Genomic DNA, 15,804 nt, shown 5'->3' with positions numbered 1-15,804 from the left:
GGGTCTTCGGTTTGGCCGTGTAGCTGCTCTCACTCTACGTGGGTATCGACTGGGGGAAGATCTGAAAGCTGTGCTGCAACAGCTTCTCTGCCATCTCCTCAGAACCCACATCAATCTTTTAGCCATTTTAATGGGTGTGAAGTGGTATCTGATTGTGGCTTCACTCTGCATTTCCCTGATAACTGTGACATTAACACCTTTTCACAGGCTGAGCCATTTTCTACATCTTTGGTGAAGGGTCTGTTCAAGTATTTTGTCCATTTTGAAAATTGGTTTAAATTAATTAAATTTTAAGCACTTTATACACTCTGGGTACTAGTCTGTGGTTTAGCTTTTTGTTTTCTCAACGGTGTCTTGAGCAGAAGCTTTTAATTTTGATGAAGTCCAATTCATTCATCTTTGACGACTACTTCTTCCAATGAGTAATCTTTGCCTCCCCTAAAGTTATAAAGGTATTCTTCATTTTCCTCTAAAAGCTGTATAGTTTTCTTTTTTTCTATTTAGATCTATGACCATCTTGAAGTAATTTTTGTGTATGGTATAAGGTAGGGGTCAAGTTTCATTTCTGTCCGTAGGGATATAAAATTCTTCCAGCACCATTTGTTGTAAAGATTATTTTTGCCTAGTGGGTTTTGGTTCCTTTGCTGAAAATCAATTGCCCATATATGTGTGGGTCTATTTTTGTTCCACCAATCAATTCTTTATCTGTAAGTCATTATTACAGTCTGTCTTGAACTGGTGCATGTGCTCCAACTTTATTCTTTACAAAATTACTTTGGCCACTCTTAGTCCTATGCGTTTCCATGTAAATCTGAATTTGAAAATTAGATTGTCACCTTCTACAGAAAGTCTACTGGGATTTTGATGGAGTATAGTATTAAATCTGTAGATCAAATTGTAGAGAATTAACATCCTAACAATATTGATTTTTCTAATTAATGAATATAGCGTAGTTCTCCATCTATTTAGGTTTTCTTTAATTTCTCTCAGCAATGTTTTGTATTTCTCATTGTACAAATCTTAAAATTAAGTTTTCACATTTTTGATGCTATTGTAAATTGCAATTACAATCCCATTATTTTTTATTTTGAACTGTTTGTTGCTACCATATAGAGGTACAGTTCATTTTTATTATTTTTTTTAATAAGTTGGTGGGGTATTTTTATTTTTATTTTTTTGGCCGCACGGCTTGTGAGAATCTTAGTTCCCCGATCAGGAATTGAACCCAGGCCCTTGGCAGTGAGAGAGTCCCAACCACTGGACAGCCAGGGAACTCCCACAATTCATTTTTATGTTGACCTTTTATCTCGTGATCCTGATAAACTTCTTTACTCTATCTAGTAGTATTTTTGAAAACCCCCTGTGATTTTCTACACCCTTGGTCATAGTCTGCAGATCGACAGTTTTACCTCTTCCTTTCCAATGTACATGCCCTTTATTGCTTTTTCTTGCCTATAGCAGTGGCTAAGGCTTTCACTACAAATGTTGAATGTAAGTGGTAAGTACGGGCATCCTTACCTTGTTCCTAAACCAGTCTTTTTTTTTTTTTTAATGATACTACTATAGTTCTCTATAGATGCCCTTTATCAGGTTGAGGAATTTTCCTTCCATTCCTAGTTTGCTGAGTTTTTATCGTTAACGGGTATTGAATTCTGATTTTCCTGCAAGATCCTAAGCCTTCTTCTCTTGTATTATTAAATCATAATTAACACTGATTCTCTAACGTTAAAGCAGCTTTGCATTCCTGGGATAAAACCCACTTGTTCATAATGTACCATCCTTCTTACGTATACTGGATGTGATTTGCCAGTATTTTGTAAGGGAATTTTAATTCTATATTCATGAAGGATGTTGGCTTATGATTTCCTGGTATACTGCTTTTAAGAGGAATAGTTAAGGCTTGCTCATAACGTCAAAATTTCATAGAAGTTTTCCAGAAAAGGTTGTGTATTATTGACACAGTTTTTTCCTCCATTGTTTGATAAAATTCATCAGTGAAACCATCTGTGCCTGGAGCTTTCTTTGTGGAAAGGTTTTTAAACTACAAATTAAATTTATTTAACAGGTGTAGAGACAGGGTGTCTATTTCTTCTTCAAAGAAATTGGGAAATTTGTTTCTTTCAAGGAATTCATTTAAGATATCAGATTTATTGGCAGAAATGTGGTTCCTAATAAGCCCTTACTCATTTATAAAATACAGTTTATTTTTTACAGCAATTTTAGGTTCACGGTAGAATCGAGCAGGAACTGTAGAGCACACAGCTTCCCCACCTACACCCTTGCGCCAGAGCAGGGCCTTCGTTAGAGCTCGTGAACCTGCCCTGACACATCACTGTCACCCGAAGCCCATAGCTGACATCACAGTTCACTCTTGGTTTGGTGCCTTCTGTGGGTTTTAACTACCATTACGGTATCATATACAGGAGATTCACTGCCTGAAGAATCCTCTGTGCTCTGCCTATTCATCTTTCTCCCCCGACCCTACCACTGGCAACAAATGATATTTTACTGTCTCCATGGTTTTCCTTTTTCCAGAATGTCACAGGGTTGGAATAATACAGTACATAGATTTTTCAGGCAGCTTCTTTCTGAGTAATATACACTTAAGATTTGTCCATGTTTTTTTGTGGCTTTATAGCTCATTTCTTTTCAGCACTAAATATTCCATTGTCTAGGTGTACCACAGTTTATTTATCCGTTCACCTACTGAAGGACATCTGAGTTGCTTCCAAGTTGGCAATTACAGATAAAGCTGCTGTAGATATTTGCATGCAGGTTTTTGATCATATGATAAGAGTATATTTAGTTTTGCAAGAAACTGCCAAACTATCTTCCAAAGTGGCTGCACCCTTTTGTGTTCCCACAAGCAATGAATGAGCGTTCCTGTTGCTTATCTTTTTTAACATCTGCAGAATCTCTAGTAAAGTTGCCACTCTCACTACTGATATTGGTAATTTCTTTTTTTTTTTTTTGACTAGAGTTTTAACAGTTTTATTAATATTCTTGATCCAGCTTTTGGTTTCATTAATTTTTAATTTTCTCTTTCATTCATTTCCATCCTAATATTTAATATTTCCTCTGCTTCTTTGTTCTTCTAACTTGCTCTTCTTTTCCTACTTTAAAGTGGAAGCTTGTCATTGATTTTAAACGTTTATTCTTTTCTAATACAGCTTAGTTTATAAAGTTTCCAAGTACTGAGTTAGCTACATCCTACAGTCTTTGATATGTTGTGTTTTCATCTTCAGGCAGCTGAAAATAGCCTTTTGATTTCTTCTTTGACCCATAGAGTATTGGGAAGTATGTTCTTGGTTGATTTTCAAATATTTGAAGATTTTCCAGGTATTTTTTATTGATTGATTGATTGCCACACCGCGCGGCTTGCGGGAGTCTTAGTTCCCCAACCAGGGATTGAACCCAGGCCCTCAGCAGTGAAAGCACAGAGTCCTAACCACTGGACCACCAGAGAATTCCCCCAGGTATCTTTTTATTATTGATTTCTATTACTGTTATTCTTGTTATTGATTGCTCATATAATTTGCATGAGTTGAATTTGTATAAATTTGTATAAAAATTTATTGAGATTTCTTTAATATCCTGGAACGTGATCTCTGTTGGTAAATATTTCACGTGTACTCGAAAAGAATGAGTATTCTATGTCAAGTTGGTTAATAGTATTGTTCAAGTTTTCGATATCCTGTTTCATCCACTTGTTTGATGACGTATATTGATATTTTGAACTTGTGTCATTACGTATATAAATGCTTGAGATTATTTCCTCTTAATGAACTGACACCTTTATCATTATGAAACAACCCACTTTATCCCTAGGAATATTCTTTGCTCTGAAATCTCCTTTGTCTAATATTAATATAGCCACTCTAGATGTCTTCCAATTGGTGTTCAACAGGCATATACATATTTTCCCATCCTTTCATTTTTAATTCACTTGTGTTGTCATCTTCAAAGTGAGTTTCTGATAGGCAGCATATAGTTGGATCTTGCATTTTTATCCAATCTAACCATCTCTGCCTTCTAACTGGGGGCATTTAGACCCAGTTACAAAAAAAAAATTATTTTTTATTGAGGTGTAGTTGATGTAAAATGTTATATAAGGTTCAGGTGTACAACATAGTGATTCACAATTTTTAAAGGTTATACTCCATGTATAGTTATTATAAAATATTGGCTATATTCCATGTGCTGTACAATGTATCCTTGTAGCTTATTTTATACATAGCAGTTTGTACCTCTAAATCCCCTAACCCTGTCTTGCCCCTCCCTACCCGCTTCCCTCTCCCCACTGGTAACCACTAGTTCTCTGTATCTGTGAGTCTGTTTCTTTTTTGTTATATTCACTAGTTTATTTTTTAGATTCCACATATAAGTGATATCAGAGTATTTGTCTTTCCCTGACTTATTTCATTTAGCATAATACCCTCCAAGTACCTCCATATTGTTACCAATGGCAAAATTTCATTCTTTTTTTATGGCTGAATAGTATTCCATTGTGGGTATGTGACTGTGTGTGTGTGTGTACACACACCTTTATCCATTCACCTGCTGGTGGACACTCAGGTTGTGTGCATATCTTGACTATGGTATATAATGCTGCTATGAACATTGGGGTGCATGTATTTTTTCGAATCAGTGTCTTGTCTTCTTCAGATATACGCCCAGGAGTGGGATTGCTGGATCATATGGCAGCTCTATTTTTAGTTTTTTGGGGAAGAGCCATACTGTTCACCACAGTGGCTGCACCAATCTGTGTCCTTACCAACAGCACACAGCAGTGGTCCCCAACCTTTTTGGCACCAGGGACTGGTTTCATGGAAGATAATTGTTCCATGGATGGGGGGTGGGGGGGATGGTTCAGGCAGTAATGCAGGTGATGGGGAGCAGCAGATGAAGCTTTTGCTTTGATTTGTAAATACCGAAAAATCCTTGCATCCTTGAGATATATCCCACTTCATCATGGTGTTTGATCCTCTTACTATACTGTTATATTTTTAATTAATTAATTAATTAATCAATTTATGGCTGCATTGGGTCTTCGTTGCTGCACGTGGGCTCTCTCTAGTTGTGGTGAGTGGGAGCTACTCTTCGTTGCGGTGCATGGGCTTCTCACTGCAGTGGCTTCTCTTGTTGCGGAGCACGGGCTCTAGGCGCAAGGGCTTCAGTAGTTGTGGCACGCGGGCTCAGTAGTTGTGGCTCGCAGGCTCCAGAGCGCAGGCTCAGTAGTTGTGGCGCACGGGCTTAGTTGCTCTGCGGCATGTGGGATCTTCCCAGACCAGGGCTCGAAGCCGTGTCCCCTGCATTGGCAGGCGGATTCTTAACCACTGCACCACCAGGGAAGTCCATGTTTTTTTCTTGATGAGTCTGGCTAAAGGTTTATCAGTTTTGTTATCTTTTCAAAGAACCAACCTTAGTTTCATTGATCTTTTCTATTTTTTTTTTTTTAGTCTCTACTTCATTTATTTCTGCTCTGATCTTTCTTTCCTTCTACTAATTTTGAGTTTTGTTATTCTTTTTCTAGTTCCTTTAAGTGTAAGGTTAGGTTGTTTGAGATTTTTCTTGTTTCCTGAGGTAAGCTCGTATTGCTATAAACTTCCTTCTTAGAACTGCTTTTGCTGCATCCCATAGATTTTGGATCATTGTGTTTTCATTTGCCTTTGGGTATTTTTTTTTTTAATTTCCTCTTTGTTTTTTTCATAGATCCAGTGGTTATTTAGTAGTTTATTATTTAGCCTCCACATGTTGGTGTTTTTTGCAGGGTTCTTTTCTTGTAGTTGATTTCTAGTCTCATACAGTTGTGGTTGGAAAAGATGCCTGACATGATTTCATTCTTAAATTTACCAAGGCTTGGTTTGTGGCCTAGCATGTGATCTATCCTGGAGAAAGTTCCCACGTGCACTTGAAAGAAAGAATGTGTATTCTGCTGCTTCTGGATGGAATGTTCTATATAAATCTGTTAAGTCCATCTGGTCTGTCATTTAAGGCCAGTGTTTCCTTATTGATTTTCTGTTTGGATTATCTGTATATTGATATAAGTGGGGTGTTAAAGTCCCCTACTATTGTTGTGTTACTGTTGATTTTCCCCTTTACATCTGTTAATATTTGCTATTATGTATTTAGGTGCTCCTATGTTGGGTGCATATATGTTTACAATTGTTAAATCATCTTCTTGAACTGAGCCCTTGATCATTATGTAATGTCCTTCTTTGTCTCTTGTAACAGTCTTTATTTTAAAGTCTATTTTGTCTGATGTAAGTAGTGCTACTCTGTCTTTGACTTCCGTTTGCATGGAATACATTTTTCCATTCCCTCACTTTCAGTCTGTGAGTGTCCTTAGATCTGAAGTTAGTTAGTCTCTTATAGGCAGCATATATAGAGGTCTTGTTTTTGTATCCATTCAACCACCCTTGTGTCTTTCGATTGAAACATTTAGTCCATTTACATTTAAAGTAATCATTAATATGTACGTTCTTATCATCATACTGTTTTTGTAGGTCTTTTTTGTTCCTTTCTTTTGTTTTTCTCTCTTGTGATTTGATGGCTATCTTTAGTGTTATGTTTGGATTCCTTTTCCCTTTTTGTGTATCTATTACAGATTTTTGGTTTGTTGCTACCATGAGATGTGTGTATATATGAGTATGTATGTATATATGTATGTATTCAGTTACTGATCCCTTAATTTCAAATGCATTTTAACAATCCTGCATTTGTACTCCCTTCCCCTCATGATTACTGTTTTTGACGTCATATTCTGCACCTAATTACTTTGTGTATTCCTTAACTGCTTATTGTGGATATAAATGATTTTACTACTTTTATCTTTTAACCCAAACTTTATACATGGGTGACTTCCTACCTTTATCTTTGCCTTCACTGGTGAGGTGTTTCGTTTCATAATTTTCATGTTTCTAGTTATGGCTTTTTCTTTTCCGCTTAGAGAAGTTCCTTTAACATTTCTTGTAAAGTTGGGCTGGTGGTGCTGAACTCTTTCAGCTTCTGCTTCTCTGTAAAACTTTTTGATTTCTCCATCAAATCTGAGAGCCTTGCTGGGTAGAGTATTCTTGGTTGTAGGTTTTCCCCTTTTATCACTTTAAATATACCATGCCTCTCCCTTCTGACCTGCAGTGTTTCTGCTGAAAATTCAGCTGATATTATGGGAGTTCCCTTGTAAGTAGCTTGTTGCTTTTCCCTTGCTGCTTTAAATATTTTCTCTTTAATTTCTGCCATCTCAATTACAACGTGTCTTGGTGTATTCCTCCTTGGGTTAAGCCTGTATGGGATTCTCTGTGCTTCCTGGACTGAGATATCTGTTTCCTTTCCCAAGTTAGTTAGGGAACTTTTTGGCTATTGTGTCTTCAAATATGTTCTCAGCGCCTCTCTTTTCTCCTTCTGGAACCCCTATAATGTGAATATTAGTGCATTTGTTGATGCCCAAGAGGTCTCTCAAACTGTCCTCATTTCTTTTCATTCTTCTTTTTTTCTGTTCAGCACCAGTGATTTCCACCACTGTCTTCCAGCTCATTGTTCCTCTGTATCATTTAGTCTACTATTGATTCCTTCTAGTGTACTTTGCATTTCAGTTACTGAATTCCTCATGTTAGGTTGTTCTTTATATTTTCTCTTTGTTAAACGCTTCTAGCTTCTTGCTCTGTGCACCCATTCTTCTCCAAGCTCCTTGATCATCTTTATGACCACTACCCTGAGCTCTTTTTGGGTAGGTCACCTGTCTCCACGTCACTTAGTTCTTCTTGGTCCTCTGTTGGGAACATGTTCCTCTGTCACCTCCTTTTGCCTGATGTCCTGTTTGTATGTATCTTGTAGGTCGGTTACATCCCCCAGTCTCGGTGAAGGAGCCTTTTGTAGGAGACACCCTATGCGAGCAGCACACTCCCCTCTCCTCACCAGAGCTGTGTGCTTTAGGCTTTCCCCCATGAGGGCTGTGTGGGTCCTTCTGTTGTGGTGGGCTGAGTACTGTGGGCAGTCTAGTAGGCTTGGACCTGCCTTGTGCAGAGGCTGCTGGTTGACAGGGCTGAGTCACGAGGTGTCTGGCTGCAGAACCGTGGGGCTGCTCCCTGCCCACAGGTGGGTGAAGCCAGGCCCTGGGGTTAGTGCCAGCCTACTGGTGGACACAGCAAGGTCCTGAAGTCTGGTTCCAGGGCCCAGGAGTCCCAAAGCTGGCATCAGATTGCTGATGGGTAGGGCCAGTCCCTGACAGTTGGCTGCAGGGTCCAGGATGTCCTGAAACTTATGTTGGCCTGCTAGTGGGCAGGGCCAGGGCCCAACTAGTCCCAGGGCAGGATCTAACCTGCTAGTAGGTGGACTGGGTCTGCAGGCTACAGGGCTTTGGTTTTCTTTTGGCTGGTGGATGAGGCTAGTTCTGAGGCTAGAGCAGGCCTGTTGATGGGAGGCACCAGGGCCCCAGGGTCTTTGACTGGAGGCCCCCGGGGGTCCTGGGTCTAGTGCCTGCACACTGGTGCTGGGGCCAAGTCCTGGGCCCTCTGGTGGGCAGGGCCATGTCCAGGGCAGCCAAAAGCTCAGGGGGTCTTAAGGCAGCCTGTCTGTTGGTGGGTGGGGCTGTGTCTGTGCCCAGTTAGTTAGCTGCTTGGCCTGAAGTGTGCCAGCACTAGTGCCTACAGGCTGTTGGGCCAGAGCAGGGCTGGGTCCTGAGGCTTAATAGGCTAGAGGAAGGATTCCAAAATGGTGCTTACCAGCACCAGTGTCCCCAGGATAGAACTAGCTGCCAGAAATGGCTGCCACCAGCGTCTGTGTCCCCAGGGGGAGCTCCAGTTGCCTCCTGCCTCTCCCAGAGACTCTCCAAGATCAGCAGGTAGGTCTGACCCAGGCTCCTTTCAAATTACTGCTTCTGCCCTGGGTCCTGGAGCATGTGAGATTTTGCGTGCATCCTTTAAGGGTGAAGTCTGTACTTCCCTCAGCCCTCCATGACTCCTGAAAGTAAGCCCCCTGGCCTTTAAGCCAACTGCTCTTTTGGGGCTTGTCTTCCCAGTGTGAGACCCCCGGGCTGGGGAGCTCAACGTGGGGTTTGGACCCTTCACTCCTTTCGTAGAACCTTTACAATTGTAGTTTAGTTAGTCAGTCTCCCATTTGTGGGTCACGCACCCAGGGTATGGGACTTGACTACAATGGTGACTCCAGCCCTCCTACCTGTCTCACTGTGTGGTTGTAGAAGATCTTTTCTGGTTGGTAGGTTCTGGTCTTTATCATCAATGGTTGTTCTGCAAATAGTTGAAATTTTGGTGTGCCCATTAGAGCAGGTGAGTTCAGGGTCTTGCTACTTCACCATCCTGGCCAATCTCCACCTAACTTAGGAGCTTCCAAGGTGCCACGGGGGCTGGACTTTGTTTCCAAGAGTTGAGGGCCCTCACGCAGGTCGTCTGACAACACTTGGTGAGGCTGTGCAGACACAAGCCGGGTCAACTGGACCCATTTACATTTAATCAAATTACATTTAATGTGATTATTGATTTTGTGGTATTTAAATCTATCATCTTGCTTTTTGTATCCTATATGTACCACCATCTGGTCTTTAAAGTTAAATGACAGACAAAATGTTTAGTATAAATACAAACAATACATTATTCTCCAGCATGTTTCAAATTGGTACTTAAACTACTTTGTGCGTCCAGATAAAATAACTGAGAAAATACCCTATGAGACTATGTCTCCTCTGAGATGTAATTTTGGTGGGAAAAACTCACTTTATATTTGGACATTTACAGTATATACAGATGATTCCTAAATTTATATCTCTAACTGAAATATATCTTCTGAAATCCTGACCTCTATATCCAAGTAGATATAACACCTATTTAACAACTCTACCTGGGTGTTTCACAGGCAACTTTAATGTAACGTATTCAAATTCACATACCTTCAGCTTCAAACTTACATAGTTCAAGCTAAGAAACTGAAACATCCCTAAGGTTAGGGCTGCTACCTACCTAGCTTATTGGTTCATCAGCCGAATCCCTGTGCATTTCTTACCATGTATCACATACATAGGATAACTAAGACCAGAGACCCCAATACAAGATGAGAGAAGACAAAAAAATCCTAGATAAATCATCAAAAGGATCCTTTATTGTAAATGTAGATAGTACCATAATTCATCAAAATAATTTATAATAGTTAACTCTCTTAAATATAATCTTATAAATGATGCCTTCTGAAGTTAAATGTAATGTGGATTCAATCAGTTTATTTAAAACTATTTAGAACATGGTATTAGAAATTAAAAAAAAAAAATTAACTGTCATCTACAAAATCTTCTAAGAAAGGAAATCATGACAAGTTCCTGATCAGATAAACGCCACTCCATTACTTAAGGGGATTAAAAGGAAGCGTAAATAAATTTGAATAGACATCTCCATTCCCTGGGCTTTATCCTTCTATACAAACCTGACTCTTTAGAGAGTTAAAACTGCATTCTGCTTTCCTACCATAAGTAAGAAATTCCTTAACAGCAGTTGAGAAATGACCTGAACCTCTCGGTGAACCATACTTCTTCACCTCCCGATGGTCACTCGGGGCTGCGACCTCTACTGTGTCTGCTGTCTCACCTCTGCTAGTGTCCCAGGCGTCTCCATGTTGAGGACAAGCACGACAAACCACCGCTCCAGCCACAGGATCCGCCTTAACCTTCCAAGTGCCACTGCTGTGAGGAGGAGCCGTCACAGATGGCCATGGCAACAAAGCCTCCGCGACTCAGTGGATCGACCGCTCTCAGGCACTGTCCAGCTGACACCTGGTACAGCCGATTATTCCTCTGAAAATAAAGTGGGGGCAAGAAAAAAATACCACCAGTTACTTGCTTTAAGTTAAAAAACTTATTGCCAGGATATGGTAAAGAAGAGACAGAAATCTAGAAGAGACGTGGAACATTTCAGATTACTTACTTATGGGATGCTACAAACTCAGAACGACCTTCTACAAGGTAAACAGAATATGAGTCCCTCTGCCATGCTCCCTCCCTCAGCCTTGTCCGTCTCCTCACATCCTCCCATCACCACTAAGCAAGCTCCTCACCCCAAAGGTCCACTGCTGGGATCCTCCTGACCCATGGCACTTCATGAGCCGTGGTGGGTCTGCTGAGCGAGTTTCTGACATATCCAGGCAAAGGAGATTATTTAAAACCAATTCGTGCTCTTCATTGTAAATCCAAATCTAAGGAAGAAAATAAAAGATCAAAACCTCAAGTTCTGCTTCAGATTCTGAAATGCAGACTGCACGACACTTCACACATTTGTGGAAGAATGGATTTATTTTGTATGGTCTCTTACAGCAGGAACAGACCAGGTTAGTTATCTGAAAATGGAGTGAATTAACTTAATTGACTGTCTTTAATTGAGCACAAGATTATAGATCTTCCCCAATTCCAAGATTTCACAATTGTACAATGCTTTTAATTCTCACACTGTGTAGAACTGAAGGAGCCCAGTGAGGCGGCTGGTTTGCCTTCTGTACACAGAGAGCACCTGAGGCTCTGATTTTCGTATTTCCCTCATCTGCTGGGCAGTGACGACGTGCATAAGCTGTCATAGCCCATCATCCTGCAGAACAGTATCCTCTATTCCCGGCTCACAATAACATTTGCACTGAGATTACGATCTCATTGATGGCCCCAAAGCAGGATTCTCCTTAGATGTGCAAATGATCTTTGAGGATAGTTGTCTTTATGGTGTCTCAGATTATTTTCAGGAACAAAGGCCTGAAACTGGCTGAAACGGCCAAGTGCAATGAACAAATTTATTCTCCAACATGCACCATCACTAAATTGAAAAGGAAAACATTTTCTCCTATCCTCTGAATTATTTTATTCACTACTGCTTCTACCTCCAGGCCCAACATGTATGTGTGCTGCCTCTGTTGGTACGAAGAGAAGGCTCCCCATCAGCGCCATGACAGAACACCAGTAAAACAGAGATGCTGATGTTTTATAATCTGTGCTGTCTAACAGAGGAGCCACCGGTCCACACGTGGCTACTGAGCACTGGGAGTGTGTCAAGTGTGACTGAGGAAAGGAAATTTAAACTAACTAAAATGAAATAAAATTACCAATTCAGCAGCCACATGTGGCTAGGGTATAAGTACAATTCTGTGCAGTCACAACATAGTACGGATAGGAGAGTGTAACTCCATCTCCTCAAACCTCTTACAGTTTCTGGAACAAATTTCACCAATCTCATCCTACTACAACCTAAACCACCAAAACCTCACTACAATTTAACACTTCCATGTCTACAACACTGACACCTCTCGCACCCAGACGTGGCACAAAACCCTCTTTAAACCATGTTTTCCAGCATGTTAACACCTTAGATAGCGTGCATGAACTCTCCTAGAAATAAGATGTGATCTATGAAATTTCAAAGGACACACTCTATCCAAAAAGGGCCCAAGTGTTCTTTTCATTCTTGAATGACCCCATCCACCACTCAAATGGAAACGTAGTAAATGAAGCTTGCTTACGACATGTTTTGAGCATTGCAATCTTGAGGCACTACAACTAGGAGATTAAACCAATGTTAGGTTATGCTATTTTATCAGATGCAAAGCAGTTTGCAATAAGTTTTCTGCTTATTTTTAGGTTCACTTAGTATCGCTGAAACGACACGTAAGTTGAGAATAAATTATGTGAATGACATGAATTGAAATTGTGCTGTTTCCTCTAACTACTAAAAATCAGTTAGGAAAACTCAATTTCACAGAAAACTCTACAAAAGATATTCTGATTCATCCAATGCAGATTTAATGTTCTGGACCAGAAAGAAGATGCACGTCCTTTGCCATTTCTAACAAATTCATATAGCTTTCAATTAATTCTATATAATTCAAATTCATTCTGTGTAACTGCAAAGTACAAATAATGCTCTAAACAAACAAAATAATACTATGACAAACAATGACCAGAGGTAGGGAAAATGTACAAAGGAGACCACAATAGTATTAGACAGATAATCTCTGAAATCTCTAAAATCATTCCCAGCGTAAACAACTTAACTTCAGCAAGTGGCGCTGGGAAAGTTGGACAGCCGCATGTGAATCAATGAAGTTAGAACACACCTTCACACCATACACAAGACTTAAATACAAGACACGACACCATAAAACTCCTAAAAGAGAAGATAGGCAAAGGCAAAACATTCTCTGACATTAATTGTACCAATGTTTTCTTAGGTCAGTCTCCCAAGGTAAAAGAAAAAAATGGGACCTAATCAAACTTACAAGCTTTTTGTATAGCAAAGGAAACCGTAAGCAAAACGAAAAGATAGCCTACAGGCTGGGAGAAAATATTTGCAAATGATGTGACCGACAAGGGCTTAATTTCCAAAATATACAAACAGCTTATACAACTCAACAACAAAAAAAAGAAGCAACCCAATCGAAAAATGGGTACAAGACCTAAATAGACATTTCTCCAAAGAAGACATACGGATGGCCAACAGGCACAAGAAAAGATGCTCAACATTGCTACTTACAAGAGAAATGCAAATCAAAACTACAGTGAAGTACCACCTCACACTGATCAGAATGGCCATCATTAAAAAGTCTACAAATAACAAATGCTGGAGAGGGTGTGGAGAAAAGGGGAACCCTCCTACATTGCTGGTGGGAATGTAAATTGGTGCAACCACTATGGAAAACAGTATGGAGGTTCCTCAAAAAACTAAAAATAGAGCTGCCATATGATCCAGCAATCCTACTCCTGGGCATATATCTGGAGAAAACCATAATTTGAAAAGATACGTTGCACCCCAATGTTCATAGCAGCACTATTCACAATAGCCAAGACATGGAAACAACCTAAATGTCCATCAACAGATGAATGGATAAAGAAGATGTGGCACATATATATAATGGGATACTACTCAGTCATAAAAAAAGAATGAAATAATGCCATTTGTTGCAACATGGATGGACCTAGAGATTATCATACTAAGTGAAGTCAGAAAGAGAAGGACAAATACCACATGATATCACTTATATGTGGAATCTCAAATATGACACAAATGAACTTATCTACAAAACAAACAGATTCACAGACACAGAGCACAGACTTGTGGTTGCCAAGGGGGAGGGGAGTTGGGAGAGGGATGGATTGGGAGTTTGGGATTAGCAGATGCAAACTTTATACAGAGAATGGATAAACAACAAGGTCCTACTGTATAGCACAGGGAACTATATTCAATACCGTGATAAACCATAATGGAAAAGAATATATATATGTATAACTGAATCACTTTGCTGTACAGTAGAAATTAACACAACATTGTAAATCAACTATGCCTCATTAAAATAAATTTTAAAAGACAAACAAAAAACCCCAAAACAATTTTTAAAAAGTCAGATTAAAATCTTGATGTCTGCCCCTCCCTGCTCAAGACTGACTGCCAGCAGCTTCCCTTTCCTTCACTGAAGGACACTGTCCATAGACTGGCTGAGAGCCCAGAGGCCTAACTCACCTGATTCGGGTCGCTGTAGTCACACGCCTTAAGCACTACTAGGCCTCCCTTCTGACTTGGGCGGCCCTGGGCCGCCAGACACTTGTGGGTCTGGAGGTGATAGAGCTGTAAAAGAAGAGATTGCTCTTGACAAGCTGGTATGTACAGAAAGACTAATGTCAGAAGATGCCTTAGAATGCTAGAAAAGGAGGTTTTAGAGGAAATATTGAAAATATTATTGCAGAGGTATGGATTCTAAAGGTCATAAAAAGATAAGCATTTTTTATTACTGAATTCTAGCTTTAGCACACAGGAGCATCACAATAGAGACTTCAAGGTTATAGGCAATTTTAACAATATATGCAGGCAGTGTCAAGTAGAAATTCTACCTAAAGATACAAGGTTACTAATTTACTATAGGGGAGGAAGGAAATTAAATACCATCTCTCCACTAAAGAACCTTAAAATGAAACTCAGGAAATGAGAACAAAAGGTACAAACAGACAGTACATAATTAAATATAATATACATACCTAACTGGAGATAAACAGATTATAAATGCCATAGGAATGCCAAAGGTGAGATACATAAAAGAAGCAGAGTATCTAGTCTAAGTAAAACGATTAGTTTAAATATTAAATGTGATAAGATATGCAAGGCAAAAATAATAATGGTAAGGGATTTCAACTATATGGACATACACCGGTACCTATTTTTACTTAAAGAGAAAACACCTAATAATAATAAACAGCTTGATGACTTTTATAAGATAGAACAACAAGATAGGAGAAGGCTCTAGGCTTAATTCTAGCCACTTAAAAATTGCTGGCATTGTGAAAGAACCAGGAGAGGGATGCCTTCTTTATAACACAAAAGGGAAATTCGGGCAACAATTACAATATCTACACTTTCAGGAAGCAAATTCTAAGAAATGATTCAAGAAAATGGTACGATTTTATGGGCTAGACATCTAAAATTGAAGTGATATTATAAAACTGAAGAAATTTTATAAGAACCAAAAGGGAATATCTAAAGAATTGTGGTTGATCAATGGGTTTCTGCTAAGCTCAGATGACTGCTCAGGACATCGGGTGTAAAACCTGACTTGGTACCACCACTTAGACCCTGACCACCATTTTTCACTTCCTGTCTGCAGTCAGTTCCAGAGCTGAGGCCAACAGTATACAGCTGCCCCATTTCTCCTTTGTTTTCCTTTTTGGACTGGTCTCTAACAAGTGAATTTTACACTCACTCACATTGCCTTCATTTACACTCACTCACATTGCCTTTATAGCTATCCTCTTGGAAGCCAGCACATAACTTAGAGAAGCCA

At 39.6% G+C, this 15,804-nt stretch overlaps 1 protein-coding gene across 5 annotated transcripts in view; it reads right to left on the bottom strand.

Annotated features, from left to right (window-relative positions):
• Positions 1-10,088: 10,088 nt before the first annotated feature.
• Positions 10,089-15,804, bottom strand: part of GALNT11 (polypeptide N-acetylgalactosaminyltransferase 11) — a 48,607-nt gene continuing 42,891 nt past the window's right edge. For all 5 annotated transcript variants that reach the window (XM_082473786.1, XM_082473790.1, XM_082473787.1 and 2 more), the window contains exons 10-12: positions 14,493-14,597; positions 11,056-11,193; positions 10,089-10,795 (exon numbers count right to left, since the gene is read on the bottom strand). In XM_082473786.1, the coding sequence (XP_082329912.1) occupies positions 10,664-10,795; positions 11,056-11,193; positions 14,493-14,597 (375 nt within the window). In that variant the 3' untranslated portion in view covers positions 10,089-10,663. The remainder of the gene's footprint in view (positions 10,796-11,055; positions 11,194-14,492; positions 14,598-15,804) is intronic.

This window comes from Balaenoptera physalus (assembly GCF_965194825.1).
Source record: "Balaenoptera physalus genome assembly, chromosome: 8".
NCBI classification, from domain to species: Eukaryota; Metazoa; Chordata; class Mammalia; order Artiodactyla; family Balaenopteridae; genus Balaenoptera; species Balaenoptera physalus.
The sequence above is the reverse complement of the archived record's forward strand: the minus strand, read 5'-3'. Positions and strand labels throughout refer to the sequence as shown.